This window comes from Erythrolamprus reginae, chromosome 12 (assembly GCF_031021105.1).
Source record: "Erythrolamprus reginae isolate rEryReg1 chromosome 12, rEryReg1.hap1, whole genome shotgun sequence".
Lineage (NCBI taxonomy): Eukaryota > Metazoa > Chordata > Lepidosauria > Squamata > Dipsadidae > Erythrolamprus > Erythrolamprus reginae.
Genome location: NC_091961.1, coordinates 31,945,073 through 31,960,233, shown reverse-complemented (window position 1 = coordinate 31,960,233; position 15,161 = coordinate 31,945,073). Strand labels below are relative to the sequence as shown.

At 46.6% G+C, this 15,161-nt stretch overlaps 1 protein-coding gene across 3 annotated transcripts in view; it reads left to right on the top strand.

The window, feature by feature from the left end:
- The first annotated feature begins 6,208 nt into the window (after positions 1 to 6,208).
- Positions 6,209 to 15,161, top strand: part of ABCG4 (ATP binding cassette subfamily G member 4) — a 42,690-nt gene continuing 33,737 nt past the window's right edge. Inside the window, exons 1-2 of one of the 3 annotated variants that reach the window (XM_070765579.1) lie at positions 6,209 to 6,293; positions 12,082 to 12,320. In XM_070765579.1, coding sequence (XP_070621680.1) covers positions 12,092 to 12,320 — 229 coding nt within the window. In that variant the 5' untranslated portion in view covers positions 6,209 to 6,293; positions 12,082 to 12,091. Of the gene's footprint in view, positions 6,294 to 6,987; positions 7,247 to 12,042; positions 12,321 to 15,161 lie in introns of those variants that run through there. The other 2 variants (XM_070765578.1, XM_070765577.1) reach the window with 2 other exon arrangements.

The window sequence follows — 15,161 nt, the reverse complement described above, 5'->3', positions numbered from 1 at the left end:
GTTTTAATTTAGGTTAGGTTTATTGGATTTATATGCCGCCCCTCTCCGCAAACTCGGGGCGGCTCACAACAATAATAAAAAACAGTACAGTATTTATTTGACTTCTATGCCGCCCAATCCCCATGGGACTCAAGGTGGCTTACAACAATATAAAAATATTATACAATGGTAAAAAGGTCAAATATTAAATACTAAAAACCAGTAAAAACCCATTATAAAACCCAATAAAACTGTCCAATCAAAACAAACAAACATACCAAATCAATCCTATGGTAGTGTTCACAGCCCCTAGGCCTTCCAGCAAAGCCAGGCCTTCACAGCCTTTCCGAAGGCCAGTACAGTGGAGAAGTATGGACATGGAGGAAAGTTGGTTGCATAAAGCCGGGGCCGCCACAAAAAAGGCCCCCGTGGTCCTGTCAACCTGCATTGCTTAGTCGATAGGACCCAGAGAAGACCAATCCTGCATGATCTTATTGATTGCTGAGAGGTATGTGGCAGGAGACAGTCCCGTAAATACTCTGGTCCTAAGCCATGAAGGGCTTTATAGGTAATAACCAACCCCTTGAATTGTGACCGGAGACTAAAATTACAATCCACTGAGTTGATCACTGTTGTTATTCGATGTTTATGGTCATTGAAGTTTGTAAGTAATGCAATTATTTTTTTAAAGTAATTTATTGAACAGATTTGCACAAACACTTAAAATTCTTCAAAGTACTGTCCTTGGGCCTCTACACATTTTTTCCAGTGACTCTGCCGTGACCAATACATGCCCTGGAAGGCATCTTCGGGGACCTCTCGCAAGGTCTTTGTCACGGCTGATTGGATTTCTTCTATGGACGAAAAATGGGTTACTTTCAGGGCTGCCTTAATCCGAGGGAGCAAAAAGAAGTCTGCTGGGGTGACTATAGGGTCTATAAAGACTATGGGGGACAGCGTTGGCATCTGGTGTTTGGCCAGTAACCTGCGGACTCGTAGTGCATTGTGGCAAGGCGCGTTGTGATGGAGTTGCCAGGTAGCGGAGAAGTCTTTTCTCATCCCGATGACCCTTTTTCGGAGTCTTTCCAGCACATCCACGCAGTAGGCAGCACAAACTGTCTGTCCTTGAGGAACAAACTCTTAAGGACCACTCCTTTACTGTCAAAAAAGACAATGAGCATTGTTTTCACTTTTGATTCGCTCATTCTTGCCTTTTTGGGGCTTGGGGGACTGGTCGGTGTGCCACTCAGAACTTTGGCGTTTTGTTTCTGGGTCGTATTCAAAAACCCAAGTTTCATCACCAGTGATGACGTCGTCCAAATAATCAGGTTCAATTTCATTTTAGCACAAAACTTAATCACGTAACGTTGCTCGGTCGTCGATTCCATTTTTTCCGTGACACGGTCGGAGCGCAGAGGTTTATAATAACTGACGTCCTGCCGCTTCCACAGCTTGGAGGGCACTGAGACCGGTTCGCGGCAAAGCTTAGCTCCCCCCCCCCTACTCCAAGTGCTTCGGTCCCACTCCGACCAATAGGAGCGGCGCGGGAAATTCAATTGCATTACTTTTGGAATGCACCCTGTAGTTGGATAGAAAAGAAAAAAGAATCGAATTAACATCTAAGAAAAAGAAAGAATCGTTGAAAACAGAATTGTAATATATTAAAGTTGATTCACTTTGTGCTCGTTTTATTTTTGTAAGTATGTTTGCATGTTTGTTTCTGTTTTGTTTTGCTTTTCATTATTAAAATAAATAAATAAATAAAAGTTTTTTGCTTTTGTTTTTTAAAAATTATTATTTTATATTGACAAACATACAAACAACATTAAACATTTATACTTATCTATTATACATAATAATTAATATTTTACAATTCTGTTCATTTTTACATTATATTTCCTTAATACTAATTCCTTTTCTTGTTTTTCCCCCCCTTATCCAGTTATACAGTTTCTCCCACACTCTATAGTCGTTCTTATTTTGTTTATCCTGCAATTCATACGTTAATTTACTTAGTTTCGTGCAGTCTAACATTTTATTGATCACCATCTCTTCATTTGGTATCCTTTCTTGTTTCCAATTTTGTGCAAATGCCAATCTTGCTGATGTTAGTATATGTGTTATTAAATAATAGTCTTCTTTGCTGTGTTGACCTCTGATTATTCCCAATAAATACATTTCTGGGTTTTTTTCTAATTTATATTCCAATATTTCTTCCAACCAGCTCTGAATTCTAGTCCAAAATTTATTTGCTTCCGGGCATAACCACCAGATGTGATAATATGTTCCTATGGCTGTTTTGCCAGCATTCCAGCATTTATTACTTATACTCGGGTGTATTTTACCAAACGTGCTGGGGCATAACGTCATCGGTAAAACATTTTATATAAATTTTCTGTCTCTTCTGCCAGAAGTCAGCAGTCCAAAAAAATTGTAAGTACGAAGAGTCTATGAGAACGTTGTGCACTTTCCTAGACAAAAGCGAGATGCGAAGATATCATCCCGGGCAGCTTAATTGGAGCCCAAAGATATTCTCAGCAGTTCTAATGATTCTCTATAACAGTGTTTTTCACCCAGTGTGCCGAGACATGGTCAGGTGTGCCGTGAAGCTCAGAGAGAAAGAAAGCAAGAGAGAGAGAAAGCAAGAGAGAGAAAGAAAAGAAAGAGAACAAGAGAAAGAAAGAGAGAGCAAGAGTGAGAAACAAAGCAAGAGAGAGAGAAAGAGGGAGGGAAGGAGAGAGAGAGAAAGATAGAGGGAGGGAGGGAGAGAGAAAGAGCAAAAAAGAGGAAGGAAGGAAGAGAAAGAAAGGGAGAAAGGAAGGAAGAGAGGGAGGGAGAAAGAGAGAGAGCGAAGGGGAGGAAGAGAGAGAGAGAATTTTTTTGTCCAAACTTTTTTAGCACCCCCCCCCCCTGCCGCTCAATGTGCCCCAGGGTTTCGTAAATGTAAAAAATGTGCCACGGCTCAAAAAAGATTGAAAATCACTGCTCTATAAAACTCAGCCCCATCAGCCATTCAAAGCTTAGAAAACTCCTCTTTCGAACGGTCGCTGACTCATTATATGGCAGCGCTCGAGGGCCGAAGCAAGGCGTCACGAAATCGCTTCCTTTTTGGAAGGACCCTGTTCTTTCATAATTCCTGAGCCTCCCGGCTTTCCAGGCCGTGGATCAGAGATAAGATCCTGGCCTCCAAGCTTTCTTGCTTGAGGAAACCTTGGTTGTTTTCCTGCAGACTTTCGTGATACAAACTGGGTGACTTTGTGTTCTGTCTGGGTCACTCCGGAAGCCAATACCAACCCAAAAAGAGAATCCAGACACACCGATAAAAGGCAAAGGCAGTTTATAAAATTCAAGAAAAAACACAGGTAACAGAAAATGTCCTTACAAACAGGAAAACGCTGTATCTTCAGATATATCCACGAAGGCAAAAGTCCATGCAGCAATACAGGATTCTTGCTGCCAAGCCGAGGCTGTAGATAGCAGACCTACACCTCCCACGGGTCTTCCAAACTGCTGGGCCACAAGCCAGGAACAGAGACGTCCAGAACAAAGCAGGACACTGTAACTCCAACTGATAACACTCCACATGGCTTCAAGGGCTTGCCTGCCTTTTAAACCCTGCTAAGGAGGACCACACCCAAGCCCAGCTGTTCCTAATTCAGTGCTGATAATACTTCTTTAATTGCTCCTTTCTCTGATCTGAACGTCTCTGTCGCATGTCAATGACGGCTTGTGCTTCATCACCTAATGACTCCAAGCTACTGGCTGGGGAGAGCCCCCCCCCCCGGGCTCTCATGCTGTTCTCCTTCGTCCCATTCCTGACTTTCCTCTTCCCCGTCCGACTGTTCAGCCCCCTCCTCTTCGCTGTCATCCTCCTCCGGGCATGGAGCCAGCAGAGACACAGCTGGTCCCTGAGCAGCCTCAGGCTGAACCACAACACTTTGTATCTTATTTTATTTATTTATTTATTTATCAGATTTGTATGCCGCCCCTCTCCGAAGACTCGGGGCGGCTAACAACAGTATAAAAAGACAATGTAAACAAATCTAATATTACAAATAATCTTAAAAAACCCCAATTTAAAGAACCATCTTGGTGCCAGATATCTCAATGTCTGCATTCTCAATTTTCACCCCCAAGATTGCTTATGTTAAATTTATGATTCCTTTCTGGGGCTCCAGTACAGTATCTGTTTGCCCGAAAAATGTAGATTTCCACTCCCGATATTGCTTACGCCAAACTCCTGATTCTTCTTCTTCTTCTTCTTCTTCTTCTTCTTCTTCTTCTTCTTCTTCTTCTTCTTCTTCTTCTTCTTCTTCTTCTTCTTCTTGTCAATACAACACAGCAGACGAGATCACTATGCTGGATTTCGTATTTCATCACAAGTCGGGCGCTTCCCAAGCACCTAGGACTGCGTGATGTAGCGGCGAATTATGTTTGCCCATCCCAGTAAAACATCCTTTTGCAATTGACAGGTGGAGATGTTGTCAATTCTGATGGTTTTCAAATGTCCGCTGAGATCCTTTGGCCCTGCGCCCAGCGTGCCTAGTACCACTGGGACCACTTTCACGGGCTTATGCCAGAGTCGTTGCAGCTCGATTTTTAGATCTTCGTATTTCACTAATTTCTCTAGCTGCTTCTCCTCAATTCTGCTGTCCCCTGGGATTGTTGATGATCCATACTTTCTTTTTCTCCACGATCACAATGTCTGGTGTGTTGTGCTTCAGAATTCGGTCAGTCTGGAGTCGGAAGTCCCACGGTAGTTTTGCTTGCTCATTTATTATTATTATTATTATTATTATTATTATTATTATTATTATTATTATCATTATCATTATCATCATTATCATTTCAAAGATGGGGAAAATGCATAGGTTTTCAAAGAAAAGGAGGGGGGACATTTAGAATGCTTAAAAAAATACAAGTTCACAAAATTTAATTTAATTTCAACCACAGCAGAGCATCCTGTGTTCGTTCAGTCCTTGTCGTTCATTGCTGGCTGAAATGACCAGCTCGGCAACTAAGAGTTCTTTGAAAGAGTGTTTTTAATAAAATGGACCACACTAAATCCATTCCTTTTGGCCAATAAGTAATATTCTGGTCCAGGAAATCCCACCAGCGGCCACGAGGGGACACAAAAAGCGGGTTTAAATGGCTGGAGCTTCCTGGCATCTGTTCCTCCTGTTTCCCTACCTCTCCTTTTCTCTCTCTCTCCTTCCTGTCTCCTCTCTCTCTCTCTTCTCTCTCTCTCTCTCTTTCATTCTTTCTCTTTCCCTCACTCTCTCTCCTTCCTCACTCTCCTTCCTCTCTCTCCCCTCTCTCTTCTCTTTCTCCTCTCTCTCTCCTTCCTCTCTCTTTCTCCTCTCCTCTCTCTCTTTCTCTCCACTCTCTCTCCTTCCTCTCCCTCTCCCCTCTCTCTCTTCTTTTTTTCCTCTCCTCTCTCTCCTCTTTCTCCTCTCTCTCTCCTCTCTCTCTCCTTCCTCTCCCTCTCCCCTTTCTCTCCTCTCTCCCTCTCTTTTTCTCTGTGTCCTCTCTCTTTCTCTTTCTCCCCTCTTTCTCTCCTTCCTCTCTCTCCTCTCTTTTTCTCTCTCTCCTCTCTCCCTCCTCTCTCCCTCTCTCTCTCTCTCTCCATCCTCTCTCTTTCTTGCCTCACACACACTCTCTCTCTTCTCTCTCTTTCTCCCCCTCTATCATTCCTCTTTCTCTCTCTCCATCCTCTCTCCCTCCCCCTTCTTGTTTGATATCTCCCTTTTTCCTCCCACGCCTTCCAAGGGCCTCGCAGGCAGACCGTCTTTTCAGCACTGGTCCCTGTCCATCGGAATCTGCATTCAAATAGGTCCCAATAACAAGCGTCTCCATTCCCGCCCCCCAAACCCACATAAAATCAAGGCCCCCAGCCCGTTTTGACGCGGGAGTGGTCCAAAGACTACAAATGGGGGCTTTGAAGGCCCCGTGGCAGCTCAGCTTGTCTTCTGGGTGTCCCGGTTGAGGCTGCTGGGTCCCGGCCTCAACTCTCCTCCCCCTCCGACCTTTGCAAGTTCACCTCCTCCCCACACGATTGGGAAACACCTGGATGAAAGCAACAGAGCCCATTCCCTGCTGGCCCCGGCTGGCTCGTCCAGGGCGAATCCGGCTCTTGTCCTTCTGCCCTACAGGTGGGGCCCCAGTCCCGGGGGACGGCGGTGGCCCGGATTTCAAGCCGAACATAATTATAGGGCGCCAAGCTAAGGCTGGAGAGACACCTTTGTGTGCACAACGGGGGCCGGATACGTTCGTCCCACCTCCGTTCAACCGACGATTTCACGAGACAGGAGAAGGTAGGCGCTCTCTTCCCTCTTCCCCACCTCTCCCGAGATGTGGAGGGGGGTGGCTTTGGAAATTCATGACCCCTTAGAAGTCCCAACAAGCGCCCGCTGAGCTTGGATAGCCAAGCATCCTTCCAAGCGCTGTTGAGCAGAGGGGGAAACCAAGGCGCACGGGAGCTACTTAGGAACCTGGTGGGGTTTTCTCGGTGGGTTTCTTGCGGCTTTGGAGATTCACGACCCCTAGAAGTCCCCCCTGAAAGCCCCCGCTGAGTTTGGACAGCCAAGCATCCTTTCAAGCGCTGTTGAGCAGAGGGGGAAACCAAGGCGCACGGGAGCTGCTTGGGGACGAGAAACCTGGTGGGTTTATCTCGGTGGGTTTCCTGCAGGCAGCAGCCGCCCCTTCCTCCGGCAGAGCGAGAGGAGGGTCTTTTTCCTGCCTCTCGGGCCCACCCCCCCCACCTTCCACCCCCCCCCCCACCCTTCCACCCCCGCCCTCGAGAGCAGCAGCAGCAGCCGCGGACCCTTTAACTGCAAAAGCGCCGCGGATCTGGGACCTGGAAGCGCAGCCGGCCCAGCCCTTTTTCTGCTCCGGAACGGACCACCGGGAGGAAGGAAGGCCGGCCGGCTTCAGGTCCGCTCGGGGCGGCTCTCCTTCGCCCTCCTGCCCGCTCGCACCTGTTCCAGCCGGGAATGGGGACGGAGGAGCGGGAGGCGAGGGACGGCTGCGGCCGCTGAATGCGCCTTTTGCGCGCCCGGCTAGGGGGGATCCCCGCAGGAGGAGAGCCGCTGCTTCGCCTCGCCCGCTCCCGGCCTCCCCTCCCTCTCCTCCCCTGCCTCCCTCCCCGGGCTGATGCCGGTGCCTGCGGAGAGCAGCTAGAGGTCGGCTGCGAGGAAGAGCGACGGGCAGGCGCTCCCCGCCCAGGCCCGGGGGCCGAGCAGTGGGCAAGGCGCGGACGGCCAGAGAGGTGAGCTCGCCCCCGGCAGCAGAGGGGGACCTGGCTAGCTAGGGCCGAAGGGCCTCCTTCCAAGCCCCCTCCCCTTCTCCCGGGAATGGGGGTGGGTGGGTGGAAGGGAGGGAGGGGTCCGCAAACTTTGGGGCATCCTTCCACTCCCAGGGGGGCCGCGGTAGGAGATTCTGTGGGGGGTGGGGGTTGCAAAGAAAGGGGCGGGAGGAGGTCTCGGGGAGGAGGGCAGGGCGAGTTGCTCCAGATGATGCGGTGGCCCCGTTTCCTAGGGTGTCCAGATATGGCCGGAGGCCGAAAGGCGGGGAGGGGGTCTCTCTCGGTTTCTTAGAGTAATTGGGGCAGGTTGGATACCTTCAGGAATTCTTCTGCTTTGTTTTCAAAGAATACACACACACACACACACACACACAGTATCTCTCTCTCTCCCACTTTCATCTGTCTGTCTGTCTTTCTGTCTGTCTATCATATGTATGTATGTATGTATCCATCCATCCATCCATCTACTTATCTATCTATCTATCTATCTATCTATCTATCTATCTATCTATCTATTGTTTCTTTCTGTCTGTCTTTCTTTCTTTCTCTCTCTCTCTCTCTCTCTTTCTTTCTATCTACCTATGTATCTTTCTTTCTCTCTCTCTTATATCTGTGTCTGTCTGTCTGTCTGTCTGTCTGTCTGTCTGTCTATCTATCTATCTATCTTTCTGTCTGTCTCTCTCTCTCTGTCTATCTATCTGGGGGGGTCTCTTGTCAAGTGGGGTCTGCTTAAACCCCTCCCCACACCGCTCCCACGCCCACCCTTTGGCATAGCTGGGTCCTTATCCTTGATAAACCACAGAATACCAGGCTGCAAAAGCTCTGAGGGGGAGGGGAGTTGGGGGGAGGGAGAGGAGAGAGCTGTTCGGGGAGGGCCAGCTTGAGAGAGGGAGGGAGGGAGATTAGTAAATAATACCCGGACCCAGATCCTGGAGAAATCGGGAGCTCCGGTTGCAAATCAGCAAATTTGCAAATTTCCTAGCGGCCTGTATAGGCTATCCGGCTATGAAAGCCTTTCTGGAGGATGCTGGTCGCGCCTGGTTTGGAACTGGGTTGGGGAGGGGGCTCCCAGAGATGCTTTGCAGGGCACCTCCGTTCTCTGGGTGGGGAGGGAAAGGCAAACACCCCCCTCCCCCGGGGTGATGGACGGAGATCTGGCCATGAGATCAATGGACCAGCCGAGCTTTGGCATTTCGGCTCAAGGAAGGCGGCGGTCTGCTCAGCTTTCTCCCCCCCGCCCCACACCCCCACGCCGGCAGAGATGCTCTTGGCTGGGAGCAGCCCCCCCCCCCGAAGCTGCAGTTAGTCAGACTTTGCAAGGGAGGGAAGGAGCCGAGTCTGCGCAGAAGGGTATTTCCTGCGCTGTCCTCCCCCCCCCCCCTTTGCACAGGCTCTGGGTCAGGGATGCCTCAGCCAGCCTCCCTCCCTCCTTCCCTCTCTTCCTCACCTGCCTTCCTATCTTCCCTTCTTTCTCCTCCCTTTTTCCTTCCTTCCTTCCCTCTCTTCCTCACCTGCCTTCCTATCTTCCTTCCCTTCTTTCTCCTCCCTTTTCTCTTCCTTCCTTCCCTCTCTTCCTCACCTACCTTCCTATCTTCCTTCCCTTCTTTCTCCTCCCTTTTCTCTTCCTTCCTTCCTTTCCCCCCCTCCCTCCCTCTCTTCATCACCTACCTTCCTACCTCTTGTTGTTCCTTCCCTCCTTTCTCACTCCCTCTCTTTTCCTTCCTTCCTTCCTTCCTTCTCTCCCTCCTCCCTCCCTCCTTCCCTTCCTCCCATCCTTGCCTACCTACCTACTTCTTGTCCTTCCTCCCTCCCTCCCTCCCTTCTTTCTTCTGCTAGCCCTCTCAAGCTGGGGCCCTTGGACTATACCATCCATCACTCCCAGCCTGGAGGTCCCTGTTTCATGGCCATTTCGATCCAACTTTGGCAGTCCAACTTCTCCTCTCGCTTTGCTGATGCCCTGCAGCTTAAAATAGGGCAGAATGGAAGCTCATTTCTCTCCGTGTAGGAAGGGTCTTTCCCTTAGCCCCTCCCCTACCAAAACTGAATGGCACCCCCCCTCTCCCCCTCCCCCCCCCTCCAGTCTATTTAATCAGACTCTAATCCCTTTGCAGGAGATTGTCTCCCTAGCATTTGAATTGCAGCCATTCATTTTTTGCCTTGGGTTTAATCCTCCATCCCTGATTAACCATTTGATTGGAAACATTTTGCTCATCTACATAAATAATAATAATAATAATAATAATAATAATAATAATAATAATAATAATAATCCCAGGGGACAGCAGAATTGAGGAGAAGCAGCTGGAGAAATTAGTGAAATACGAAGATCTAAAAATCGAGCTGCAACGGCTCTGGCATAAGCTTACTGACCAAGATAAGTTTTCAAATAGGTGCTTGGACTCTTTTTCAGTTGATGAAGCCCCATTATTGGAATAGCCACAAAAAGGACAAATGATAGACAGTGTTTTTTGTTCAGCAGCACAGTCACATTTTAAGGTTTTGTGCTGAACCCACAAGGTTTAGTAGGATAACAGATTAGGCAAGCAGCTCAATTTTCTTGAATTGCTATAAAAGTTCATTTCTAGATAATGATTAAAACGATTAAAGCCTTTATGGGTAAAAAGATACTGTTTAATTGTTTCCTATTTTAAAAGTAATTAAGGGTCAAAGTAAGGTAATAGAGAAGGAAGGACAATTTAAAAACTATTAAGTATTCAATAAATTGTGCATAAACTTACTACAGGTGCCTGCTAACTTCCTAGAGTCTCCTGCTTGGGCAAAGGGTTGGACTAGATGACCTACAAGGTTCCTTCCAACTTCGTTATTGTGTTATGTTCTAGGACTTCTCTAAAGATAAACCAGTGGGTTGTTTGTTTGTTTTTGCAAAGGACATTGAAAGAAATTGCTGTCCTTCTGCTAGCTATTTTCTTTCCCGCCAATCAACCAAGCGCCTCTCCTCCAAGTCTTCCTCCTGCTGACTGCGGACTTCAACTCCCAGAATCCCCCAGCCAATGTAGCCATTCCCCAACTGGCTGGGGAATCCTGGGAGTTGGAGTCCACGGGCCTTAAAAGTTGCCAAGGTTGGATACCCCTGGCTTCTTCCATCCATCTTTGACATGAGCAAGGTGATGGACATTATTTCCACGGGACTTCTTTGTTGTTAGATATCCGTTCTGATTCTTGCCATGCAACCCTTTTGAAAATAGAAGCAATTGGGGCACCTCCTTGGTGATGGATGGGGTGTGAATCACTTCTCCGAACAAGATATGACGTAGTACAGTAAATTGGAGAATTTGCAATTATCCAGAAGAAGAAATATAAGCCTCTGCTGGCATCAAGAACTGATTGTTTTATTTAGCCTCTCCTTTCCATACTCTTTGGGATCTAGATTAAAGCTATTTAAACAATTATTTATTTATTTTTATTTTATTCATTCATTTGTCCAATACACAAATACATAGGAAGAAAAATAGACATGTGGTAATATATATAAGGGTAAAAGTGAACTTAGAGGAGAGGATATATGAAAGGAAGAGAATATATATGATAAGTGAGAGAAAGGAAAGACAATTGGACAGAGGACGAAAGGCACACCAGTGCACTTACGTACACCCCTTGCTGGCCTCTTAGGAACCTGGAGAGGTCAATCGTGGAGAGTCTAAGGGAGAAGTGTTGGGGGTTAGGGGTTGACACAATTGAGTCCGGTAATGAGTTCCACGCTTCAATAACTCGATTGTTGAAATCATATTTTTTACAGTCAAGTTTGGAGCGGTTCGTATTAAGTTTGAATCTGTTGCGTGCTCTTGTGTTGTTGCGGTTGAAGCTGAAGTAGTCATTGACCGGTAGGACGTTGCGGCATATGATCTTGTGGGCAATACTCAAATCGTGTTTTAGGCGACGCAGTTCTAGGCTTTCTAGGCCCAGGATTGTTAGTCTATTTTCGTAGGATATTCTGTTTCAAGTGGAAGAGTGAATGGCTCTTCTGGTAAAATATCTTTGGATGTTTTCAAGGGTGTTGATGTCTGAGATGTGGTATGGGTTCCAGACTATTAAAGCTGTTCCTTGTGCAAAAAGAGACTTGATTGCAATCTATAGAGAAAGAGTCTGTTAGTGTAGCTAGTGTCCACTAAAATTGAGCTTGAAATAGATTATACTGATTTTACTAACAGCCAAATTACTGTGAATTCTCACTTTGGTATTATGGAGACACATGGATATGAGGAGCTTGTAGTCTCTTTCAGAACTTCGGATTGGAACAATATTTTGGATTACTAGCGACTTATGCTTGGATCGGAGCGAATGAACCCGGAATGAACTTTGATATATCAAATACGAAACATAAATAACTTATCGGAATTCATCTAAAAGGAAATAATTTCTAAGATTGTGAAATCCTGTAGATACTTTCGGACAGTTGGGCTTATTGTGAAAGCTTATGTACCGTGACACGGTTAACATGGAAGTAAGCAACTATGAATAGCTGTTAGCGTCTTTGAAATATTGTCGTGAAGAGTTAAAGGAAGTAAAAAAAAATGTTTTAGAATTTGCAGATGGAGTAAAGCAGTGGTTTTCAACCTGGGAGGGGAGTCAAATTTCACCTGGTGTTAGGAACTAAAGCTTCTATTCTGGCGCCTTGGAACATATTTTTACAATCCAGCCAATCAGGTCTTTACAGTGGGGATGGGCCTCTGACCGTCCTGCCAATCAGCTTCAAGCTCTGTTGGGAGAATTGGTGCTAGACTTTGGAGAACACCTGAAGAGCAGAACCTTCACCTCTGATTCCTTTGCCTCCTCGACAGGTGAGCAGCTATGGCGGAGAAGATCCTTGACTCCACCGGCGTCTCCATTGCCCTGGAGGACTCGGTCTGCAACGCTACCTCGCAGGATGGCTCCTTCCTGACCACCCACCTGAAGAAGGTGGAGAACCACATCACGGAGGCTCAGAGGTTCTCCCATTTGCCCAAGCGGTCAGCCGTGGACATCGAGTTCGTCGACCTGTCGTATTCGGTCCGGGAAGGCTCCTGGTGGCGGAAAAGAGGTAGGATGCGGGAATCCCTTGGAGACGGATGTCCACCCTGGCAGGTGCCGATCATGATTGAAGGACCTGCCTTTCATTGAGTTTAATGTCTGCATTGGTTACGAAAAGCAGTGAGGGTTGGGGTTAAGGTTAGGGTGCTCAGAAGCAAAAAAACCACTGAAAATTGCAGAAAATGTCCTGCACCGTTCTGGTAACAACCCAATATTGGATGGATCAGAGAGGGTTCTTTCCCAGATATAACAAGCAGGAAGAGGGAGATTGTGATCCCCTTATATAGAGCGCTGGTGAGACCCCACTTGGAATACTGTGTTCAGTTCTGGAGACCTCAGCTACAAAAAGATATTGACAAAATTGAACGGGTCCAAAGACAGGCTACAAGAATGGTGGAAGGTCTTAAGCATAAAACGTATCAGGAAAGACTTCATGAACTCAATCTGTCTAGTCTGGAGGACAGAAGGAAAAGGGGGACATGATTGACACATTTCAATATGTTAAAGGGTTAAATAAGGTTCATGGGGGAAGTGTTTTTAATAGGAAAGTGAACACAAGAACAAGGGGACACAATCTGAAGTTAGTTGGGGGAAGATCAAAAGCAACATGAGAAAATATTATTTCACTGAAAGAGTAGTAGATGCTTGGAACAAACTTCCAGCAGACGTGGTTGGTAAATCCACAGTCACTGAATTTAAACATGCCTGGGATAAACATATATCCATTGTAAGATAAAATACAGGAAATAGTATAAGGGCAGACTAGATGGACCATGAGGTCTTTTTCTGCCGTCAGTCTTCTATGTTTCTAAAATTCACAGGCACATCCTCTCGTGCCATTTTGCTTCCTGCGCATATGCAGAAGCAAAACCTCTCTCTGATGCACCCGCCCATCACGCGGAGCTCCATTTCCACTACCGGTCCAGTGTCCTGCACCGTTCTGGTAACAACCCGATACTGGATGGATCAGAGAGGGTTCTTTCCCAGAAGTCCCCATTCTTGTATTCCTGGAGGCGTCTGTAATATGGCAAATGATTTAGCTTTACTAGATAAATGGTCAAAGCAATGGAAACTTCAGTTTAATGTTTCCAAATGTAAAATAATGCACTTGGGCAAAAGGAATCCTCAATCTGAGTATTGTATTGGCAGTTCTGTGTTAGCAAAAACTTCAGAAGGGAAGGATTTAGGGGGAGTGATTTCTGACAGTCTCAAAATGGGTGAGCAATGTGGTCAGGCAGTAGGAAAAGCAAGTAGGATGCTTGGCTGCATAGCTAGAGGTATAAAAAGCAGGAAGAGGGAGATTGTGATCTTGCTGGCGAGACTACATTTGGAATACTGTGTTCAGTTCTGGAGACCTCACCTACAAAAAGATATTGATCAAATTGAAGGGGTCCAAAGACGGGCTACAAGAATGGTGGAAGGTCTTAAGCATAAAATGTATCAGGAAAAACTTAATGAACACAATCTGTATAGTCTGGAGGACAGAATGAAAAGGGGGGACATGATCGAAACATTTAAATCGGTTAAAGGGTTCAATAAAGTTCAGGAGGGAAGTGTTTTTAATAGGAAAGTGAAGACAAGAACAAGGGGGCACAATCTGAGGTTAGTTGGGGGAAAGATCAGAAGAAAATATTATTTGACTGAAAGAGTAGTAGATGCTTAGAACGAACTTCCAGCAGACGTGGTTGGTCAATCCACAGTCACTGAATTTAAACATGCCTGGGATAAACATAGATCCATCCTAAGATAAAATACAGGAAATAGTATAAGGGCAGACTAGATCAGTGATTTTCAACCTTTTTTGAGCCGCGGCACATTTTTTACATTTACGAAACCCTGGGGCACATTGAGCGGGGCGGGGGTGGCCTAAAAAAAGTTTGGACAAAAAAATTCTCTCTCCCTTCCTTCCTCTTTCTTTCTCTCTCTCCATCCTTCTTTCTTTCTCTTCCTTCCTTCCTCTCTTTTTTGCCCTCTTTCTCTCCCTCCTTACCTCCCTCTATGTCTTTCTCTCCTCTCTCTCTCTCTCTCTCTCCTTCCCTCCCTCTCTTTCTTTCTCTCTCTTGCTCTCTCTTGCTTTCTTTCTCTTGTTCTTTCTCTTGCTTTCTTTCTCTCTTGTTCTCTTTCTCGCTCGCTCACTCGCTCTTTCTTTCTCTCTCTCTTGCTTTCTTTCTCTTTTTTTCTCTCTCTCTTGCTTTCTTTCTCTCTCTGAGCTTCGCGGCACACCTGACCATGTCTCGCGGCACACTAGTGTGCCACGGCACACTGGTTGAAAAACACTGGACTAGATGGACCAGGAGGTCTTTTTCTTCTGTGTTTCTATGTGGTTAGCAGAACAAGAGGATCCTTCTCTGATCCTTCTTATCTGCCCCAGGAACTGAAATTCTGAGTCTAGAGGCCCAGAAAGTTCTTCCCAAGGCACGCTTGGGCGCATGCACGAGATGTATCCTTTGCCCCGTTTCGCGGGGAAGACCCGTAGCCAGAATTCTTCAGATTCTGAAGAGCAACCGATGCTGAGAAATAGATAAATTTAGCTGCCTTCCACCCACTCTCTGATCCCCCCGGGGATCCTTTTCCTGCGTGGGCGACTAGCAGAACGGTTACTCGTCTATGAATTGGTGGCAGAATGCGGGAAAGATGTGGGAAGCGGCTGCTTTAATTCGTCTCTTGTTAGTGCCCAGAAATAAAAAGAAGAATTGAGACTGCCGGGGGCTTAAGATATAAAACTACTTGACTCAGTAGTGTCAACCCCTAACCCCCAACATTTCTCCCTTAGACTCTCCACGATTGACCTCTCCAGGTTCCTTAGAGGTCAGTAAGGGGCGTGCATAAGTGCACCAGTGTGCCTTCCGTC